This window comes from Gymnodraco acuticeps, unplaced genomic scaffold, assembly GCF_902827175.1.
Source record: "Gymnodraco acuticeps unplaced genomic scaffold, fGymAcu1.1, whole genome shotgun sequence".
Taxonomy (NCBI): Eukaryota; Metazoa; Chordata; class Actinopteri; order Perciformes; family Bathydraconidae; genus Gymnodraco; species Gymnodraco acuticeps.
In genome coordinates, this window is record NW_022989974.1 from 3,024,667 (window position 1) to 3,041,755 (window position 17,089).

Below are 17,089 nucleotides of genomic sequence, written 5' to 3' on the forward strand. Positions count from 1 at the left end.
ACATTTAAAATGATCAAGTAGTCAAATATTACACACAATACTACCTGCCTACATGGCTATTGAAGAGAAGTGGATGCACTTTTGCCAGGAGAGCCAGTATGAATCACTCGAGGGCAGAACAGTGGTGAGCTGTTGAACAACCATGACTATGAAGTCTTATTCTTTTAGGGCTTACAAAGGTGAGCTCATAAATATCTTTATTTCTCATATTTATGGTCAGTTGCATCTTCCTGTTCTCTATTTAGGCAGTTATCAATCTCAAATTGCATTTAGCTCAAAATCAGTCTCTTGGCATAAGGCATTTTCAGTGCACACACATACACTCTTCCTGCTATGATCTTAGACAATCTGCACAAATACACACCTCCCCACTCCAACAGGTTGGAGCATGATACTAAGCTCCAAAGAAGACCACACAGTAATGCAGTGAAACATCCCTGGAAACTCTTTAAAACCCTACAAGAACACAAGAAAACACTTTTCATCCTCACTTTATACTTCTCCCTCTTTCTCTTCCTTTTTATCTAGGTGAGAGTTGCCTTTCCCATATGTCTGCTTATCTCTTTTTAGGAGCTCAAAAGCATGCGGTCAGAGGTCAGATTCATATTTATTTCATGTGTTGCCTCAAGAGAGCAGCAGGCAGCAGTCCTTTGAAGACCTGTGCATGCGGGGAGGCGGATGAGGTTTGGTGGAGGGGGGTCTGACCGAGCAGACGATACAGTAAAACTTCTTTCAATGTAAACTGACCCTCAAATGAAGCAGTGTGGGGTCGGGGTGCAAGGACAAGAGAGGGTGGAGGCACATTTTTTCCTTTCCCGGTCTGCCTGTCCTGTCCGCCCTTGTCTACGTTTTTGGCGTAACCCCACTGTGTGCACTGCACAAACCAGCGGCCTGTTAAAACAGCCAAACCAGGTGGAGCTGAGCTATTGCAAATGTTCCCTTCTGGTGTCTCACACTTCCAGGGGCCTCATGAACATATGAGACACAGCTGTGAGACAGGCAGAAGAAAAAGAGGGGGTTGGTATATGAAACAGCTTCAAAATAGTTCACTTGGTAAATCCAATTTAGGGTTTGGGTTAAAAGGAATTTTTAACATTCTGGATTCAGTATCGAATTATTGAATCCTAGTGCATTCCTCTTATAAAAACTATTACGTTTTGCATTATTCAAATGAAACTCCACTTCATGTCTAGGACCTAAACGTTTGGCCATTTAGACTATTAAGCTAAAAGACTCATTTCCATGCAGGTTAAAAACAATTTGAAATATTGGCTAAGCTTTTGTATAATCAGCACTTTACAAATAGAATAGAGTAGAATAGAATAGAATATATCTTTATTGTCATCACACATCAATATTTAACAGAATGATAACTGGCGCAAATCCATACCTCATTTTAATATCTGCATATTATTTGAAAGATTCAGTTTCATTACAGCATCACATGTCCACAAAGCATTCAGAGATTCTATGAGGAACACATGATTGTTTTTGAAAATCCTGCACATTGCAATCATTCTTCCCATCATCACTCAGTACCTACTTTCGCCTGTATCCGGCATATCCTGTCACTACTGCTTCTGTCGGCAGCCAGATATGGTGCAGGGGAACACCAGAGTAGCTCGGGTCTGATTCATAGCTCTCAGCAGTCCAGCCAGACCCATCAGTTATAGCTGGTGTCACTGAGATACCGTTTTAGCAAAGCTTTCCAAAATGCCTGGCTTAGTAGAGCCTATCCATTGCAGGATGTTATCACTCAGGCCCTCTGTCACTTGTGTCATCGGCACAGAGTCCGGGCTTGACGCTGAGCTGGTGTCTTCGCCTAGCCAGCCACATACTTATCAGCATCCATTACTGAGGTGTGAGGGCCTGATAAAGGTCTCCTCAGGTCCATACAGCTCACGGCAGAGGTCCTATTTAGATTGTTGTCTCTGCAGCGAGAGGCCTTGCCCCTTTGACTCTTGCTCTCATCACTTTGTAAGGCTGTGTTAGTCTGTCAATCAGAGGGGACCCTGGGTGCTCAGTCAGCTCCTCTTTAGGGGATGCTGGTCTGAGAAGCCATTAGAGAGGAGGCGGCATAGCCAGACTAGTCCAGGCCAAAAGCTGATGAGAAACAGAGGAGCAGCAGGGCCTGGGGTAGAAAGTGGGGGGGATGGGGGGGGGGCAGAGGAGCAGGAGGTGGATGTGCTGAGCTATGTGGATTGTGAAGGGAGGGCAGCTCTGTTTTCTATTTGTGAGGATTAGGTTGACAGATCTGTATTTAGTTTCTTTGGGCCTCTAGCTGCAGCTAATCCCCCTCACCTGCAGCGAGTGCCCCCACTTTCTTTCCTCTGACCCTGCAGCCCCTTACTTCCCCCATGTCCCCCCTCCTGCCCAGTACAAACACTCATCCCAAGACAAGCACATGACTCGTTGCACTCTGTCTCCTCAGGTTAGGGCCTCACACTCGACACAAATCTCTCCCGGGCCAAAAGAACAGCAGGGGTCTCAGCCTTTCTGGAACAGAAGAAAAAAGGACCCTTACAACCTGTGGTCTTCCACATGTTAAGATTTGTTCAGCTTGGGTGAGGGGTTGTCCATCATCACCTAGAGATAGCAATTACTCTGAAATTAAGAGCCATTACTACGGAAGCAGCTTGTCAAAGCCACTCAGGGGAAAGGGGGACCTTTGGTAAAGCTGCACATTAGGAAATATTCAGGGTCAGGTCAGGGGCACAGACCTCTTCTCTTTAGATCCCGGCTCCCACACACTCTGATCAGGCCTTCACACTGTGAGAGAAAGACCGCAGTGCCTCCGCAAACACACACACAGCGTGCCTGCCAGCAATTGTTGAAGGTGGGGACTGTGTGTGACCTAATAGTTTTAGAATCTAAGCACATTTCTCTGTTTTTACAATACCGTGACATGACTGCAACATGATGCAACAAACAGAATGAAACAGATTTTGAAAGGTCGTGGACAAATATATATGTGGGATTTTCTCAAGGCTTAATATTCAGTAATGCAATTTGAATGTTTGGAGCTTAAAAGAGCCATACTTACTCAATAAGTGTCTGATTCATGAACTGCCGAACTGCCTTAAAAACAGAGTAAGCAACATGTATAGCCCTAAAACACATGTTGGCCAGCATTATCGTTACACACAGCCAGGATCAAAATGATATCTAGAAATCACTTCCACATGGCTGACAGATACAATATATATTAGGATTCTCTTGGACTCTAACCAGTCAATTATCCCCGACCCACCCTACTGGAAACCACCACCCACTCAAACAGAAACACATACAGTAGACAAAATGTTGGACAAGTAGCAGCACGCTCGCATAAAGGGTCTCATTACTGAGTGTTACAGAGGGGGCTAATGGGGATTTTACTTAACACCACCAGGCCTAGTAGCTAGTACCTTACACCAATGGGGTGCTAACTGGCCCACACACTACATTCCTGGATGTTATGGAGAGGCGAAGTCACGCCCATCTACTTCCGGACCATGGGACCCCGGAAGCGAAACATTTACATTGAATTCAATGGAGAGAGAACACATATCTTTTGATCCCGTTTGAATTGTGCCACGAACTACACATATGATGTTTGTCAATCTTAAACAATCATTTCCATGTCAAAAAAAGTCACATTTTGTCGTAAAACTGCTGAAATATAAGACTATGAAAAATACGCTACTACAAAGACTACAAATCCCAAATCCCATTCTGGGTCGCGTAAGTGATGTCACAGGCATGCTCGGTGATTTATAATAAGACTCGTAATTAAAGCGAAGAAGAAGAAGATCTCATAACTGATTTATTCCCTCCAATAAATTATAGATCGCTAAAAATAAATTAACTTTTACAAGATGCCTGTGTGCTTTGTACCAGGTTGTAGTCATAAAAGTGATCATACCACTTGCTCCTTCTATCGATTCCCGTCTGATGAAAGGACCAGGAGTCGCTGGATCAGACATATCAGGTAATATCATAGGTAATATACATGTTGTGCATGTTCATGTGCATAGTCAAGTTAGCTACCTAGCTAGTAGCGACGAGTAGCGAGCACGTTAGTTAGCATTACATTACTTAGCCTTGTCATTTTTAGTAGCCTTACCATGAAGTTATTATTTTATTACATGAAGTAAACCAAAATGTTAAACAGTAACCAAACATGATGGTAAGTATTTCGTGAAACTTTTGAAGAGTAGCCTACTGCGTCCTCCACCGGGTGCTAAGGAAGCAGTTCAGGGAGAGTCGAAGGCAGGCAGGGAGCTTTGCATGACATTCTTCTGGACGTGTTTCATTGTGATGACAATCTGTTTGTTGGAAAGACAGTCGTTGTGTGCTTATTGAGAGAAAATTGTTAGAAGAGATAATTATTCAAAGTGTTGTTACTTTAAAGTGTTGTTACTGACCTTTTTCTCTTTTATTTTCTTTACCTCACCTGTAACTGCTGAGACGTTGAGGAACATGCACACTGACCTGCTCTGGCAACCTGATTTCCACTGTACGTAATAGTATTTGGTTATGGTATATTATTTATATACATCAAAGGCACAATGCACCCCCCAGAGACACACATGTATTGAGTGTGATATTTTGCATAGGTCATGTGAAATCATCTTTACATACTAGAAAACTGTAGGAGCGGCAACTTGTTTTGAAATTGAATTTTTAATATCCGATAATAAAGTTGATCTGTTTTCTTTATTCTTCTCTCTTCCCAGCTCCATCCATCACCATTCTCTGTTCCTGCAGGTCCTGCTTGCTAATCAATGCTCATATTTTTTTACACAATTACAAATAAAGTCATTGTATTGTATGACATGAAGTTGTGCTTCATTCGGAGTCAATAATAAATTAATTCTGCCTTCAACTGCGCAATGATTGTGGACTGCACCGACATCCATGTAGCTGCCCCCCAGTAAGATGAACCAAGCAAAGAGGGTCACCATCATGCCCAAGGACATCCAGCTGGCCCGCCGCATCCGCGGAGAGAGGGCTTAGACTGACCTGAGACCAGCACACCCAAACACAACGGCTCTTTTAAGAGCCACATACATTTTCAAAGAGTTGCAATCCTACGTTATTATAATGATTAAACTGGTTCATGTATCACTTAGTTTACTGAACCGTGATGAATGAAAGTGAAATGAGTGAGGTAGTGGTTTACTGAAGTTACAAAGACATTAATATATGAGTAACAGGTCAGTGTAAACACAAGCTTCTGTCAATTATGGATCATTCAAACTATTTATATACAAATATGTAATAAAGTTCTAAAACAAGTATTCGGTATATTCCTTGATAGCTTTTGGAGAAGGTTGTTTTTAAGTTTACTAAAATCTATCGTTTCAACTGTTTCACTTTATAAAAAAGGAACAGGTGAGTAGAGCATCATTGAGTTTCTTATTCTGTCAGTAAATTATCCAAATGAATGTTTTTCATTATTTTAGTCAACCCTAAACAAATTGATTGTACCTTTTAATAATGACCTTACATGGTCGGCAAAGTTAAATTAACTTCAGAAAATCAAATCTGTTCTGAGAAAAAACTAATAAATGTTTAAAGATAGGAACTTGCCATCCCACTGAAAAACAGTCCGTAGAGATTTAAAGGCGTAGTTGTAGTTCAGTCCAACGTTTCATTTGGATTCATTTGACAACAGTCAACTATTTTCATAAAGAATATATATATTTTTCAAAGTCAACTTTATTGTCAATCTTACTCAGTTTGAGAGATCAAAAAGACATTTAAATAAAATTATACAATTTACAGATATGTATACAAATATATATATCCTATATACACCATCATGTATAATGATGATGTAGAAGGAAGTGTGTTAGATAACAAGTAAATATAGAGTTACATACAGATCCATGTTACAGCAAAAGATGGAATAACTAAGAAGCACGCAGTATAATAATAATTACATGCAACAATTAAATAACTGCTCAGCATCTCCACCACAATCCCAATCTGCTGTGTCCTGTTTTCCTCCCCTCTGCATAACACCCCATCACACATACCAAACACAACGCAGAGTCCGAGGGTGTTAAGAGTATGTTTATTGAAATGTCCTCCTCTCTACTGGCCAACACAGGGAGCATATGCTGGGTGTAGAATTGTTCCAGGAGGAGGAGATTTCCATGCCATGCAGGGTCTTTGGGGATGGGGATGATGATCGCCTCCTTCGTGGTCCACACAACAAAGTAGCAGAGACTCCGGTCTGTGATATGCAGCTGCCCTTGGACCTGGTGCCAGTATGGGTGATTCTCCTTGAGAATATATGACCCACCCTCCTCACGGAGACAGAAGGATGGTAACTGGACTGCCTCCGCGATGGTCATGTTCCTCTGGCTGTGTGGACACTTCACCTCCAGCAGGGCAGATGGCTGCACAAGTCCATCGGGTGATGCTCCCAAAACACCCGACTCACTCACAAAGAGACCAGACTCGATTCTAACACTGTCACTTGATAGGCCTCCACAAAAGCCTCCACAAAAGCCTTCACCCCTTCGGCTTCGTTTACAACCCCCCAGTTGACAGTTGGCGATGTCTCTGGCCAGTGGGTTGTATGTCTCCTCTCGCTGTTGGTAAAGTTGAGACACCGGCTGGACTACTTTGGAAGTGCCAGGCTTCCTCCACTGGCACTCAACATCTGTGGAGCTGATCTGCCACATGGCAAATATTGCCAATGCTGCAGCGTGGCTGCATTTGTACATCTCCTGTGCACAATCACAGACAGCGCTCTGCATCGCACCATCGTCTCCCATGCAGATCCGTAAAAATAAAGTAAGTACCATTTGTTAGCATGCTATAATAGATTGAATGAGCAATAATACAAGGATGGTCCGGATCTGGGGGTGGGAGGGTTTATTTTTCCATAGTTTTGTCCTCTTGTCTGTTGTTATTGTTTGTTTTTTCTGTATTTTTTGTAATTTGTGCTGTATTGGTTGTGATTGTACATTGTATTTTTCTAAATGTGTATGAATACATTTTTGAAAAACATTTGATCAACAATAAAAAAGGATTTGGTCAGGATCTAGACTCAGTGTGTAGTTTATTAATTAATCAATGCTCTCCACATTAGGAAAACACATACCAGTGTACCAGAGGGAGTCACACACAGCTGTGCCTAGATAACCAAAATCCTTGAATCTACACACAGCAAATAAACTCAAATGACACAACGAGAAAAAGGAGATCACGCATACAGTATAGTCGATATAAAACTGGCCGCTTCAATCTGAAGAGCAACTAAAACAAAACACGGGAGTGTACCTTGTTCTTGTGAACACTAATGTTATCCACAGCATACACAGAGACCACGAAGTTCTTAAGGAGAAAACTAGTTGCTAAAACAAAACACGTTAGTGTACCTTGTTAGCTAATGTTAGCTAGCTGACATTAACGTTAAACATTGCACTCATATTACTCACCGAAACCTTGTAAAGCCGGTCCCGCATGCTGGCTCTTACAGAACCGACTAACTCCCCTTTCATATAGGTACAGCTCTCAACGTGCCCAGACTTGTAGTGATTTTCACCTCGTAAAATAATTGTATTCTCATTCTGAAAGAATGTGGTGAAATGTGCTAACGTGACGGCCATCTTTATGTTGGTGACGCGTATTGTGCGAGACCAGAGACCTGTAGTTCACTGAGCGGTTTCACACAAAAAAAATTGTAACTTCACAGTTTTACGACACATTTTTATTTTTTTGACTTGCAAAATGTTCTTTTAAATTGACAAACATCATATGTGTCATTCGTGGCACAATTCAAACGGGATCAAAAGATAACCTTTCTCTCTCCATTGACTTCAATGTATAATTTCCCGCTTCCGGGGTCCCATGGAGGCTTTCGGAAGGGGAGGGACTTCGCCTCTCCATTAATGGACAAAGCTTGGAAATGTGCACGGACCTTTCGCTTGAAAACGAAGACTGGTAGCTGCTTGCCGACTTTTCCAGGCTATGGGCCTGTAAGGACATCAGTAATTGTGACAGAGTTAGTGGTATGTTATTAAAAAACTAGAACAACAACTACAACTAAGTGGCAACAAAAGTTAATCATGCTAATCATGCTAAGCAGTAGTTGTGTGATGGAAATAATGACCATGTACTCTTATTTACCAGGTGGAAGTACCTGCAGCTACACAGAGCCACAATCAACAATTATATATATACACAGTCTATAGACTATTTGGGATCAGCACAAGTGCAGTCAGAGCCTGCAGACCATCCCTACTGACCTACCAAGTGCATTAGAAAATAAATTACAAAAGAGAAAATATGATTTAATATATCCTTAATTATGGAGTTGCCCCTACAAACTAAAGACACATGGCAGATTGGAAATACTTGAATGTTTTTTTTTATTTTTTAAGTTAAGTGTACAAACAACTACTTTAACTGCTTTATGTAACTTATGAGGTGCACACACTTCGGGCTAATATGTACACAACGATTTCCCCAATTGAACCCCATTCAGTAACAGTTAATATAAACTACATTAAAAAAGAATGCTTTGAATATATTCTTACCGTGCAAAATGTAATATGGCGAAACTGGAGTTATCCTAATTGTTGTTCAGTTTCTTGGGTCCATGTTCTCTTTAAACATCCATGGTCCATGTTCAAAACAAACAATTGTGCAAGGTGAATACTTCCAGATTTAAATTCAGCCAATCAGCCAGCTTCCCAAATCGCGCGAGATGTCCGCAAAACCCTTACGCGGGAACGTCCTGGCTTTTATTAAATTAATTTACAGTCGGATGTCAGTGATAATTCAAAATGGGATCCCGTTGTGAGTTATTTTCAGAAATTGACAAGCTCCGTGCTGAACTGCTAAAGAAAGTCGAAGTCATAACAGACTCCCAGCGTGTCGAAAAAGAAATTAACCCGTAAGTTAACATTATATTAAATTGGTTTAGCTAGTTTCAATCCTGGTTCCCAGTGTGGTGTAGCAGGTGCCATAGTGGTTCCCCATCAGCAATGCAAAGGTCAATGCATCTGGTATTTTAATTTCTTAATTATAATGTACCTTGGCAAATGATTGATTAGTTTGTCAAAGTGCAATTTAGCTAATGTTAGATTTGACTATGCACTGTAATTACGTCACCACACTGATGACAGCTGGTTAGCTAATTTATATCTATGTGACCCTCACTATCTAGTTATGTCTTACAAACATGTGTAGAGTAAGATTTGGTTGATTTGACAGTTTTAAGACATAATTAATTCGCCCGAATAATCTTTATTTGGAACATATATAACAGGTATCTTACACAGCAAGGAGTAGTGGAAAGTAACTACATTACACTAAATTAACCACTTAAGTAAGTCTTAAGTGGTTACATTTTGAGGGATTTTGCCTGAGTATTTATACTTTCTTATACTCCAGTAGGCTACAATTCAGACGCAATTTGTTATTTTCAATCCACTTTTTATTACTTATTTTGTTATAAGATAAGACTTACACAGGGGAAATTCAAAATCTTCACATAAGTAGGCTATATAATGTTTTCAACAGTACTGTAATATACTGTAGTCTTTATCACGTTTATATCTCAAATATAAGACTTGTTGACAATATTACAAATTAATGTACAGGGCAATATTGTAAGACCCTTGACCTATCAGGCACTTCCTTCATGTTCAATACTCTCCAACATATATAGATAGATAGATTAGCTGTAAAGTGTCTCTTTACCTGTAAAGTGTCTCTACTGTAGGCTATTTTTATTATATGTACAGCACTTTGGCTCGACCAAAAATCGTTTATAAATGTGCTATATAAATAAAACTTGATTTGATTTGAGATATTCTTGGTGGATCTGAAGTATTATTTGAAAAAATTCAGATCCCCTTTGCTAGGGTTTTGCCAGCCTATATTCAAAGCACTGTATCTTCTTTTCCAGCGGGGAAATATTGAACCGCATTGAAAACGTTATCCTTGGAATAGTGACAAGTCTTTCCAGAGATGAGGCCCCTATCCTGGCACTGCCCGACAGATCCAACTGGGACAACACCAGGTAACTTTATTTAAACACGCTGTAGCATGAAGAGCCCACCCTGAACACTGCGGTCATTTGAAACACCGACTTTGTGGAGATCCGTTTAATCCATCTGACCTTTTAAAGATAAACACAAACAGTTGTGTTGTGTAAATAAATAAACATTTACCTACATAGGTTTGGTAGGTCAGGCCACACAAGATGATCACATTAGTGTTTAATCCAACACGGCTCTCTCTATTTGCATTAAGGGTGACGTTAGGAATCTTAATGGGCAGCCAGGTGGCAGGAAAAAAGTTACTTTCAACTGGAGTTCAGAGAGATTGAAGTTAAAATAACTTCCTGCTGCATAGAAGATGACAGAATGATAGGTATTTTTAAATCACTGTCTTACCCACACAAACTCAAATATACAAAGCGCTTTAATGCGACTAGTCTGCAGAGACCTTACGCTCACAACAAAGAAGACTGTCTGGTCTTGTTTGAATCAAACCTTGCCGCAGCTTGAAGCACACTATGGCTCAGCCCTTTCAAATGTGAGAATCCCACAGACTGAGCACCAAAGGTTTCACACAGGAATCAGGACTCAGGTAGCCCTGAGGGTGTGGGGAATTTCAGATGGCTTACATGTGGAGGGCTGATTTTCAAAGCTAAAAAGTAAATGATGGCTTCTTTTCTTTACTACCCTTCCACTTACATTTCAATCTGTTTTTCTTTCATTACTTCCCACTTAAGTTTTGACAGTTCCATCGGGCTTCAAATGAATTTAGGAAGTTCTGTCACCACCGTTAGGAGCGACTGTCCGATGTCTGTGGATAAATTTGGTAAGAAGATACTCGCACCTCTGCTGTTATTTTTCTGTTCATGACAACCGAAATTCCTTTAAGTCAAAAAAACTAAAGTTGTAATGTACTTCATGTGGCTTTCATTTCTATTCATTGTGAACACATGCACGAACTGCACATACGGCAGTAAAAGTCCGACTTAGTTTAGGGTAACAAATTGGAAGAGACAGTGTATGTTGAAAAAGGCTTTTAGAGATCAGTTTACCACATGGATATCCTAATTAGGAACGGCATTTTCCTCCAGTACTTTTTAAAGATGTGATAACTGGATAAAGTATTCATAATAATTGATTTGTTTTATTTTTCCTGTTTAAAGCACAAATTATGAGGATTTTCATGGTCATCTACAAACTTGTGCAGAGCAACTCCTATGCAACCAAACGGTATTTGTCGTCAGTTCACACTCACACAGGTTTTTCTTGCTAAGAAGTTTTGTTTTGCTGGGTTACTCCTCAGTTTGAAGATGAACATTTTTGTATTCCACAGAGACATCTATTACAACGATACACAGCTGTTTGGTTCACAGAGAAATGTTGATATCATTGTGGATGATATCTCCTGCATGCTAAAGGTTCCTCGCAGATCTCTACATGTGGTAAGTGTGTATGTCCATGTTAATGTGTGTGTGTTTGCATGGTAAAATATACCCACCGAGTGATACAAAACATGTTGGATATGCTTTGTTATTATTAGTCCAGGTGCCACAGGTCAACTCTGTTAGTTTAGTGTTTATTTTCTGCTTCATATTTTCCGAAACACCTGTGGAGTAAAAAGGTTCCTCTGATCAAACAGAACTTGAATGGAAGTTGAATTCAAACCTTTTCAGACGTGTGCAAATGCATGTGTTAATAATATGAGCAAGCAATAACTTGTGTGTCTTACTTTTATGTCAACAGTTGGCCACATCCAAGGGATTAATCTCTGGGGATCTGTGTTATATGGAGGCGGACGGCACAAGGATCGACTGCCGCTCCAGCACGGTTGTAAGTTCCTTCAATAACCCGAACTAGCTGCCCCATTAACTGAAAAACACACGGAAACCTTATATACACTATACTTTAGGGCAGTGGTTCCCAAACTTTTTGTGTCCAAGGCACACCAAAGGACAAGTAAAAATCTCAAGGCACACCTATTGTGCAAAATAGCCCTTATAACACGTGTTATCACTCATATCATGTAAAATATCTGTAAATGTGCATAATTATTTACTAATGCCAAATAAAATGTGACAAAGACAACTATATTACTCATGAAATATTTATTAACGAAATATTTCAGAAATTAATTTGAAACTTTATCAAATTAGGCTTCATCAAACAGCAACACACTCATTTAAACCAGACAGGTCACAACATTAACATTTCAGCAATCAGCATTGAAACATGTGCTATTGTAAATATTTTGCCGACTTACAAATGAGTGAGATACATGTTCCTGTCGGGGCGCGCAGAATTTTTTAATCCTTGGTGGCACTGAGGAGAGGGCCACTCGCAAGTCCTGTTCAACAGAGAGCCGTGAGTCCCGTGACCTCCTGTTGTTCTTCATGTAAATCAGAGTAGAGAACGCCAACTCCAGAGATGGGGTCGTTACTAATTTGTTTTAATATATTACATATTACTTTAAAAAAAGTAATATATTACACTACTTCGTTACTATCTACATAAAGTAACTCGTTACTTTACTCGCCGAGCACGTACGAACTGCGCATGCGTGAGTGGCAATAACTTTCCTTACCAGCAGGCGGTGGTAGTGTGTATTTGTCATTCAAAACAGGCAACAACCGGAAGACAGAGAAGAAGAACAGACTACGTGATATAAACAAACATGTGTGCGGTAGCTTCACCTTAGCATCCACCCCTCGAAAGTTATCGCTGACTCAGCCATGTTTATGCAGCACTGCACGTGGAGATGTGGACGCGCAAGTCGCGCAGATTACGTACATATAAACCTACAAAGTACTGATATTATAGTAAATAAAACAATTATTATTTTTGTGTAGTTGTATATTGCAATAATAACGTATGGTTGTCACAAAATCCCACGGCACACCCGGACTTGCCTCACGGCACACCCGGACTTGCCTCACGGCACACCAGTGTGCTGCGGCACACCGTTTGGGAACCACTGCTTTAGGGTACTTAAAGTATCTTCATGGTAAAAAGGGTTTAAAATGGTATATTTCATGTTTTTACCATGTGTTTCCCACCAAACAAACAATACTACAAGTCATGTGTCAGAAAGGACTACATTTAGTTTAGTTGAACTGATTAGTATTTCTGTATTTTGTTTTAGGTTTCTGCAGTGTCATCAAACATTGCAGGGATTAGAAGTATCCTTTGGGATTTGTCTGAGAGTTTTACACTGTTTTCACATGACTTTCCCTTTACGTCACTCTCCGGTACCTCCTGACAATGTCATATATTGTAAGGAAATCGATGCAGGGTCTTTCTTTTCCTCAACCATAAACAGATATTGTCTCCTCTGCAAAGTTTGTCATGATAGTAGAGAAGGATGCAACGTTTCAGAGACTGCTGGATGACAACTTCTGCACAAAGCTGTCTCCTTGCATCATGATTACAGTGGGTTCACTTTTTATATATTCTCTTTGATTACATTTTTAGGAATTTCTCCAATAGCCAGTATAAGTGTCTGCATAACCGATGTGTTTGTGTGGAGCAGGGTAAAGGCGTGCCAGATGTGAACAGCAGGTTGATGGTGAGGAAGCTTTGGGACACGCTGCACATCCCCATCTTCGCTCTGGTGGATGCTGACCCGCATGGTAAGCTAACATCTGTCTAAATTGCAAACCTCTCACACATACTTCACATAGTTCCAAACACTTGCCTGTCTTTTCATCTCCACACACAAACACACACACACACACAGTTGGGTTGCTTGTGCCACTAATCCAGCAGATGTTAGCACCTTTGCGCTGCGTCATGGTTTCTAGTCTGACTGTTATTTCCGCTGGCAGGATCTGATCCTACCGAGATGGCTCAGTTACCATCAGTACCTCTAAAACCTTTTCCCATCGCATGGCGAGACACATATGTAATGCTTTACTTAGTTCTAAGCTCCGTTGCACACCACGGAGGATAATTGCTCTGGTATGTCAGTGATTGCAGCGTGTCTGTGTCTCCCTCTGATTTTCCCCAGGAATTGAGATCATGTGCATCTACAAGTACGGATCATTGGTGAGTCCTGCTATGCCGCTTATTCCTGTACTGTACACTATCCACAGTGTCTTTGTTAGCAATATGTAATGATCTGTTAAACAAACAAACAAATCATCCATCTCGTATATATTTAAACTGAGAGTGTATGGGGTGAACATTTTGAGTTATTGTGTGGCAAAGTCTTTATTGACCTCTGGGATGTTTGTGTAATCATCCTCGTGTTCATTAACTTCATTGTGAACATGTGTTGGACATAACCACATCATGTTGGTACTGTATCTTGCTGATTAGTGTGTTTATTTGAGATATATTATGTGTATAAGCATTCTGCGCGTCTGTTTATGTGTGTTTTGATGTGCGTTGCTTTTTCCACAGTCCATGTCGTTTGAGGCCCACAGTCTGACCGTCCCCAGCGTTATGTGGCTAGGCCTCCTCCCCTCTGACCTCCAGAGGTTTGGACTCAACATTTGCTACTTCCTACTTCCTCCTCCTACCTCTAATTGGGATTTTATTCTATATTTGTTTTGGTTTCTGTTGCTGTCGCCCTCACTTTTTTTCCACTTCAAGCCACTGCATCTTGGAGCAGATAGAGTTTTAAGTATACGTCCCCTTGAACAAGTTAAGGCCAAAATGGCTTTTAGACATACATTTAATTGTAGTCTGTAGACTTCTCTCCTCCTATGTTTCTCCCTAAACATACACATAATAACTCCTCAATGGGAGTCTGTTGAGAATGGGAGGAGACGCACTGCGGGGACGACATTCAACAGAACTGGCTGCTGTCATTTTTAGAAAATCTATTTGGTTCTGTTTAGTGAAATCAACATTTCATTCTTTAGGTTGCGGGTTCCAGAGGACGCTTTGATCCCCCTCACCAAGAGAGATGAAAGTAAACTCATTAGCCTCCTCCAAAGGCCGTACTCAGCCAGCCAACCAGACTGGCTGAAAGAGGTGAGACAGAAAGTGCTCTAGGGGAGAGCTGAGGGGGGAACATGCATAGCTAAATAAAGAGCAATGAAGGGAAGTAACTGAAACTATTACTTCAAGTGAAGTGGCCGTGGGGCTGAAATGATTCATTATTATTAATCATTTTATCTCCATAGCTTTTTGTGTTTGATATCATTTTAGTAGTTCTCATGTCTGTATAAACCTTATTCTGTCCAAACATTAGAAAACCTAATTGTATTTGTTTCCATTCATGAGTATTTGTTCTACCAAAACACTAAAGACATTAAATTGATTGGCTTGATGTTAGCTAACAGATCATTATCAGAGGTCAATAAGCCTTATCAGTAAAAGACAAAGCTGTGAGAGGGAATTTTGTCCATATCACACACACACGGCTAATCAAATACACTCCCCGCACCTATGAGCCTTAGGTAAATTAACCTATTTTATTTTTGTATTCCTCAAAGTTTACACAATTTCAACATATTTGCTCATCCGACACACGCTATAGGAATGCATGCGAGAGGACTCTCCGCTCACTGATGCTGAGAATACTTAAGAGCCACTCTGTTCTTTGAGTAAACACCTGAAGATGTATGCCTGTTTGCGACTTCCTCCTGCATGCTCCTTAAATCTGTGTTTGCTCATGTTTCAGATGGAAATGATGCAGCGGAGTAAGGTCAAAGCTGAAATACAGTCACTAGCAGCCATTGCTCCAGATTTCCTCACCAACATTTACCTGCCCAATAAGCTGCGTTATGGAGGCTGGGTTTGAACACAATGCTGCCACCTAGCGGAATAACAAGGGAATTGCTAGAGCTGGTTGCACAATTAAAGAAAGATATTAAATGTATCTGTCCTGCCTGACTCACCAGACAGATTGAAACATGAGTTTGTTTGGTTTGTATATGTATTAATGCCTGTGTGTTTATGTTTTCTAATTGCAGTTCATAAATGTCTAATCCTATAATTAAAGCTAATTCCTATTGACAAGTCAAAGCATGTTGTTGGTCTTGTTTATACTTCCAAGATGTTTGGACGTGCTGCGGCAAGTCCCAAAACATGCTATGTCGATCAGTTTCATTCATGGAGTTAATTACTCTACAACTGTTTCAGCATTGTCTCGCTGGATTTACAACCACTGAACGCTGGTGCACATAATTGAGCAGATGAGTTATTTATTGTTTTGGAATTGGTATTACTGAGGCAGCCCATTCATTAATGCACAACATGTAACAGCTCGCACTGCTGTTTCTTTCATAACATCTGTTCTCCAGTAGGTGGAGACAGGGTTCTTAGATAGGAGAATTGGGTAACATTGTAAGGTTGGTCATGTAAGTAAAGAACCCATTAAAAATGCTCATGATACAGGTAAACAGTCTGTTAGGCTCGACAGCCGGCTTCAAGACTTATGTTAAGAGCCGAGGGCCATTTTACTTTATCAATGTGTGCTTACTTTAACCATACATTTTACTCCACTTCGAGCGTTAGAACGATTAACGAAGCACTTTTATACTAATAAAGGACTGGATTACCTAAAGCCAGTTGAGTAGCACTTGAAATGTTTGCTCTATGAAACCTGATATACTTATTTGATTCTGTTTTCTTCAAGGTTGTGTCTTCCTGGTCGAATGTACTTATTGTAAGTCGCTTTGGACAAAAGCGTCAGCTAAATGCAATGTAATGTAATAATGTAATGTAACAGTAGGAGAGTAATTCAGAAGGGGAAAAAAGTATGATAATATTAAATTGGCAGCCTGTCCTACAAAAAACGACCAAATAGATCGATTGTTTAAGCACCTTAGATTACGACCCATAGCCACGTTTTAAAGTGTAGCACTTCTAGTGGTCGTGTAAGAAACAACATGCTCCCATTTATTCACAAATAACCCTCTGGAAAATCCTAAATTGTAGAATAGTTTGGCCATTAAAATGCTTTTTGATTAGATTTCTAGCAAGAAGTGTATATTGTACTTTTAGAATTCACGTCCAGTGGATGTGTAGGATCTATAGTTTGATCGATATTACGAAGATGATTAGAGGTCTCGCCAGGATAACGTGTATATGCGGCAGCTTCTATGTAAAGTTAGCGTGGGTGGAAACAGTTTTTC

At 40.4% G+C, this 17,089-nt stretch overlaps 1 protein-coding gene across 1 annotated transcript; it reads left to right on the forward strand.

Moving 5' to 3' along the window:
• The first annotated feature begins 52 nt into the window (after window positions 1–52).
• On the forward strand, window positions 53–15,956 carry spo11 (SPO11 initiator of meiotic double stranded breaks). Its single transcript, XM_034210855.1, has 14 exons — window positions 53–124; window positions 571–587; window positions 9,914–10,027; window positions 10,745–10,833; window positions 11,171–11,237; window positions 11,341–11,449; window positions 11,751–11,837; window positions 13,147–13,183; window positions 13,324–13,433; window positions 13,534–13,633; window positions 14,011–14,048; window positions 14,406–14,482; window positions 14,870–14,981; window positions 15,634–15,956. Exons 1-14 carry the CDS (start codon window positions 53–55, stop codon window positions 15,751–15,753), a joined length of 1,149 nt encoding a protein of 382 aa, XP_034066746.1. The 3' UTR covers window positions 15,754–15,956.
• Window positions 15,957–17,089: the final 1,133 nt, after the last annotated feature.

Coding starts and splice junctions, on each gene's coding strand:
- spo11 (XM_034210855.1), top strand. CDS start 53: ATGGCTATTGAAGAGAAGTGGATGCACTTTTGCCAGGAGAGCCAGTAT. Junction 10,834..11,170: donor GATGTCTGTGGATAAATTTG/GTAAGAAGATAC, acceptor TCCTGTTTAAAG/CACAAATTATGAGGATTTTC. Junction 14,483..14,869: donor CTCCCCTCTGACCTCCAGAG/GTTTGGACTCAA, acceptor TTCATTCTTTAG/GTTGCGGGTTCCAGAGGACG.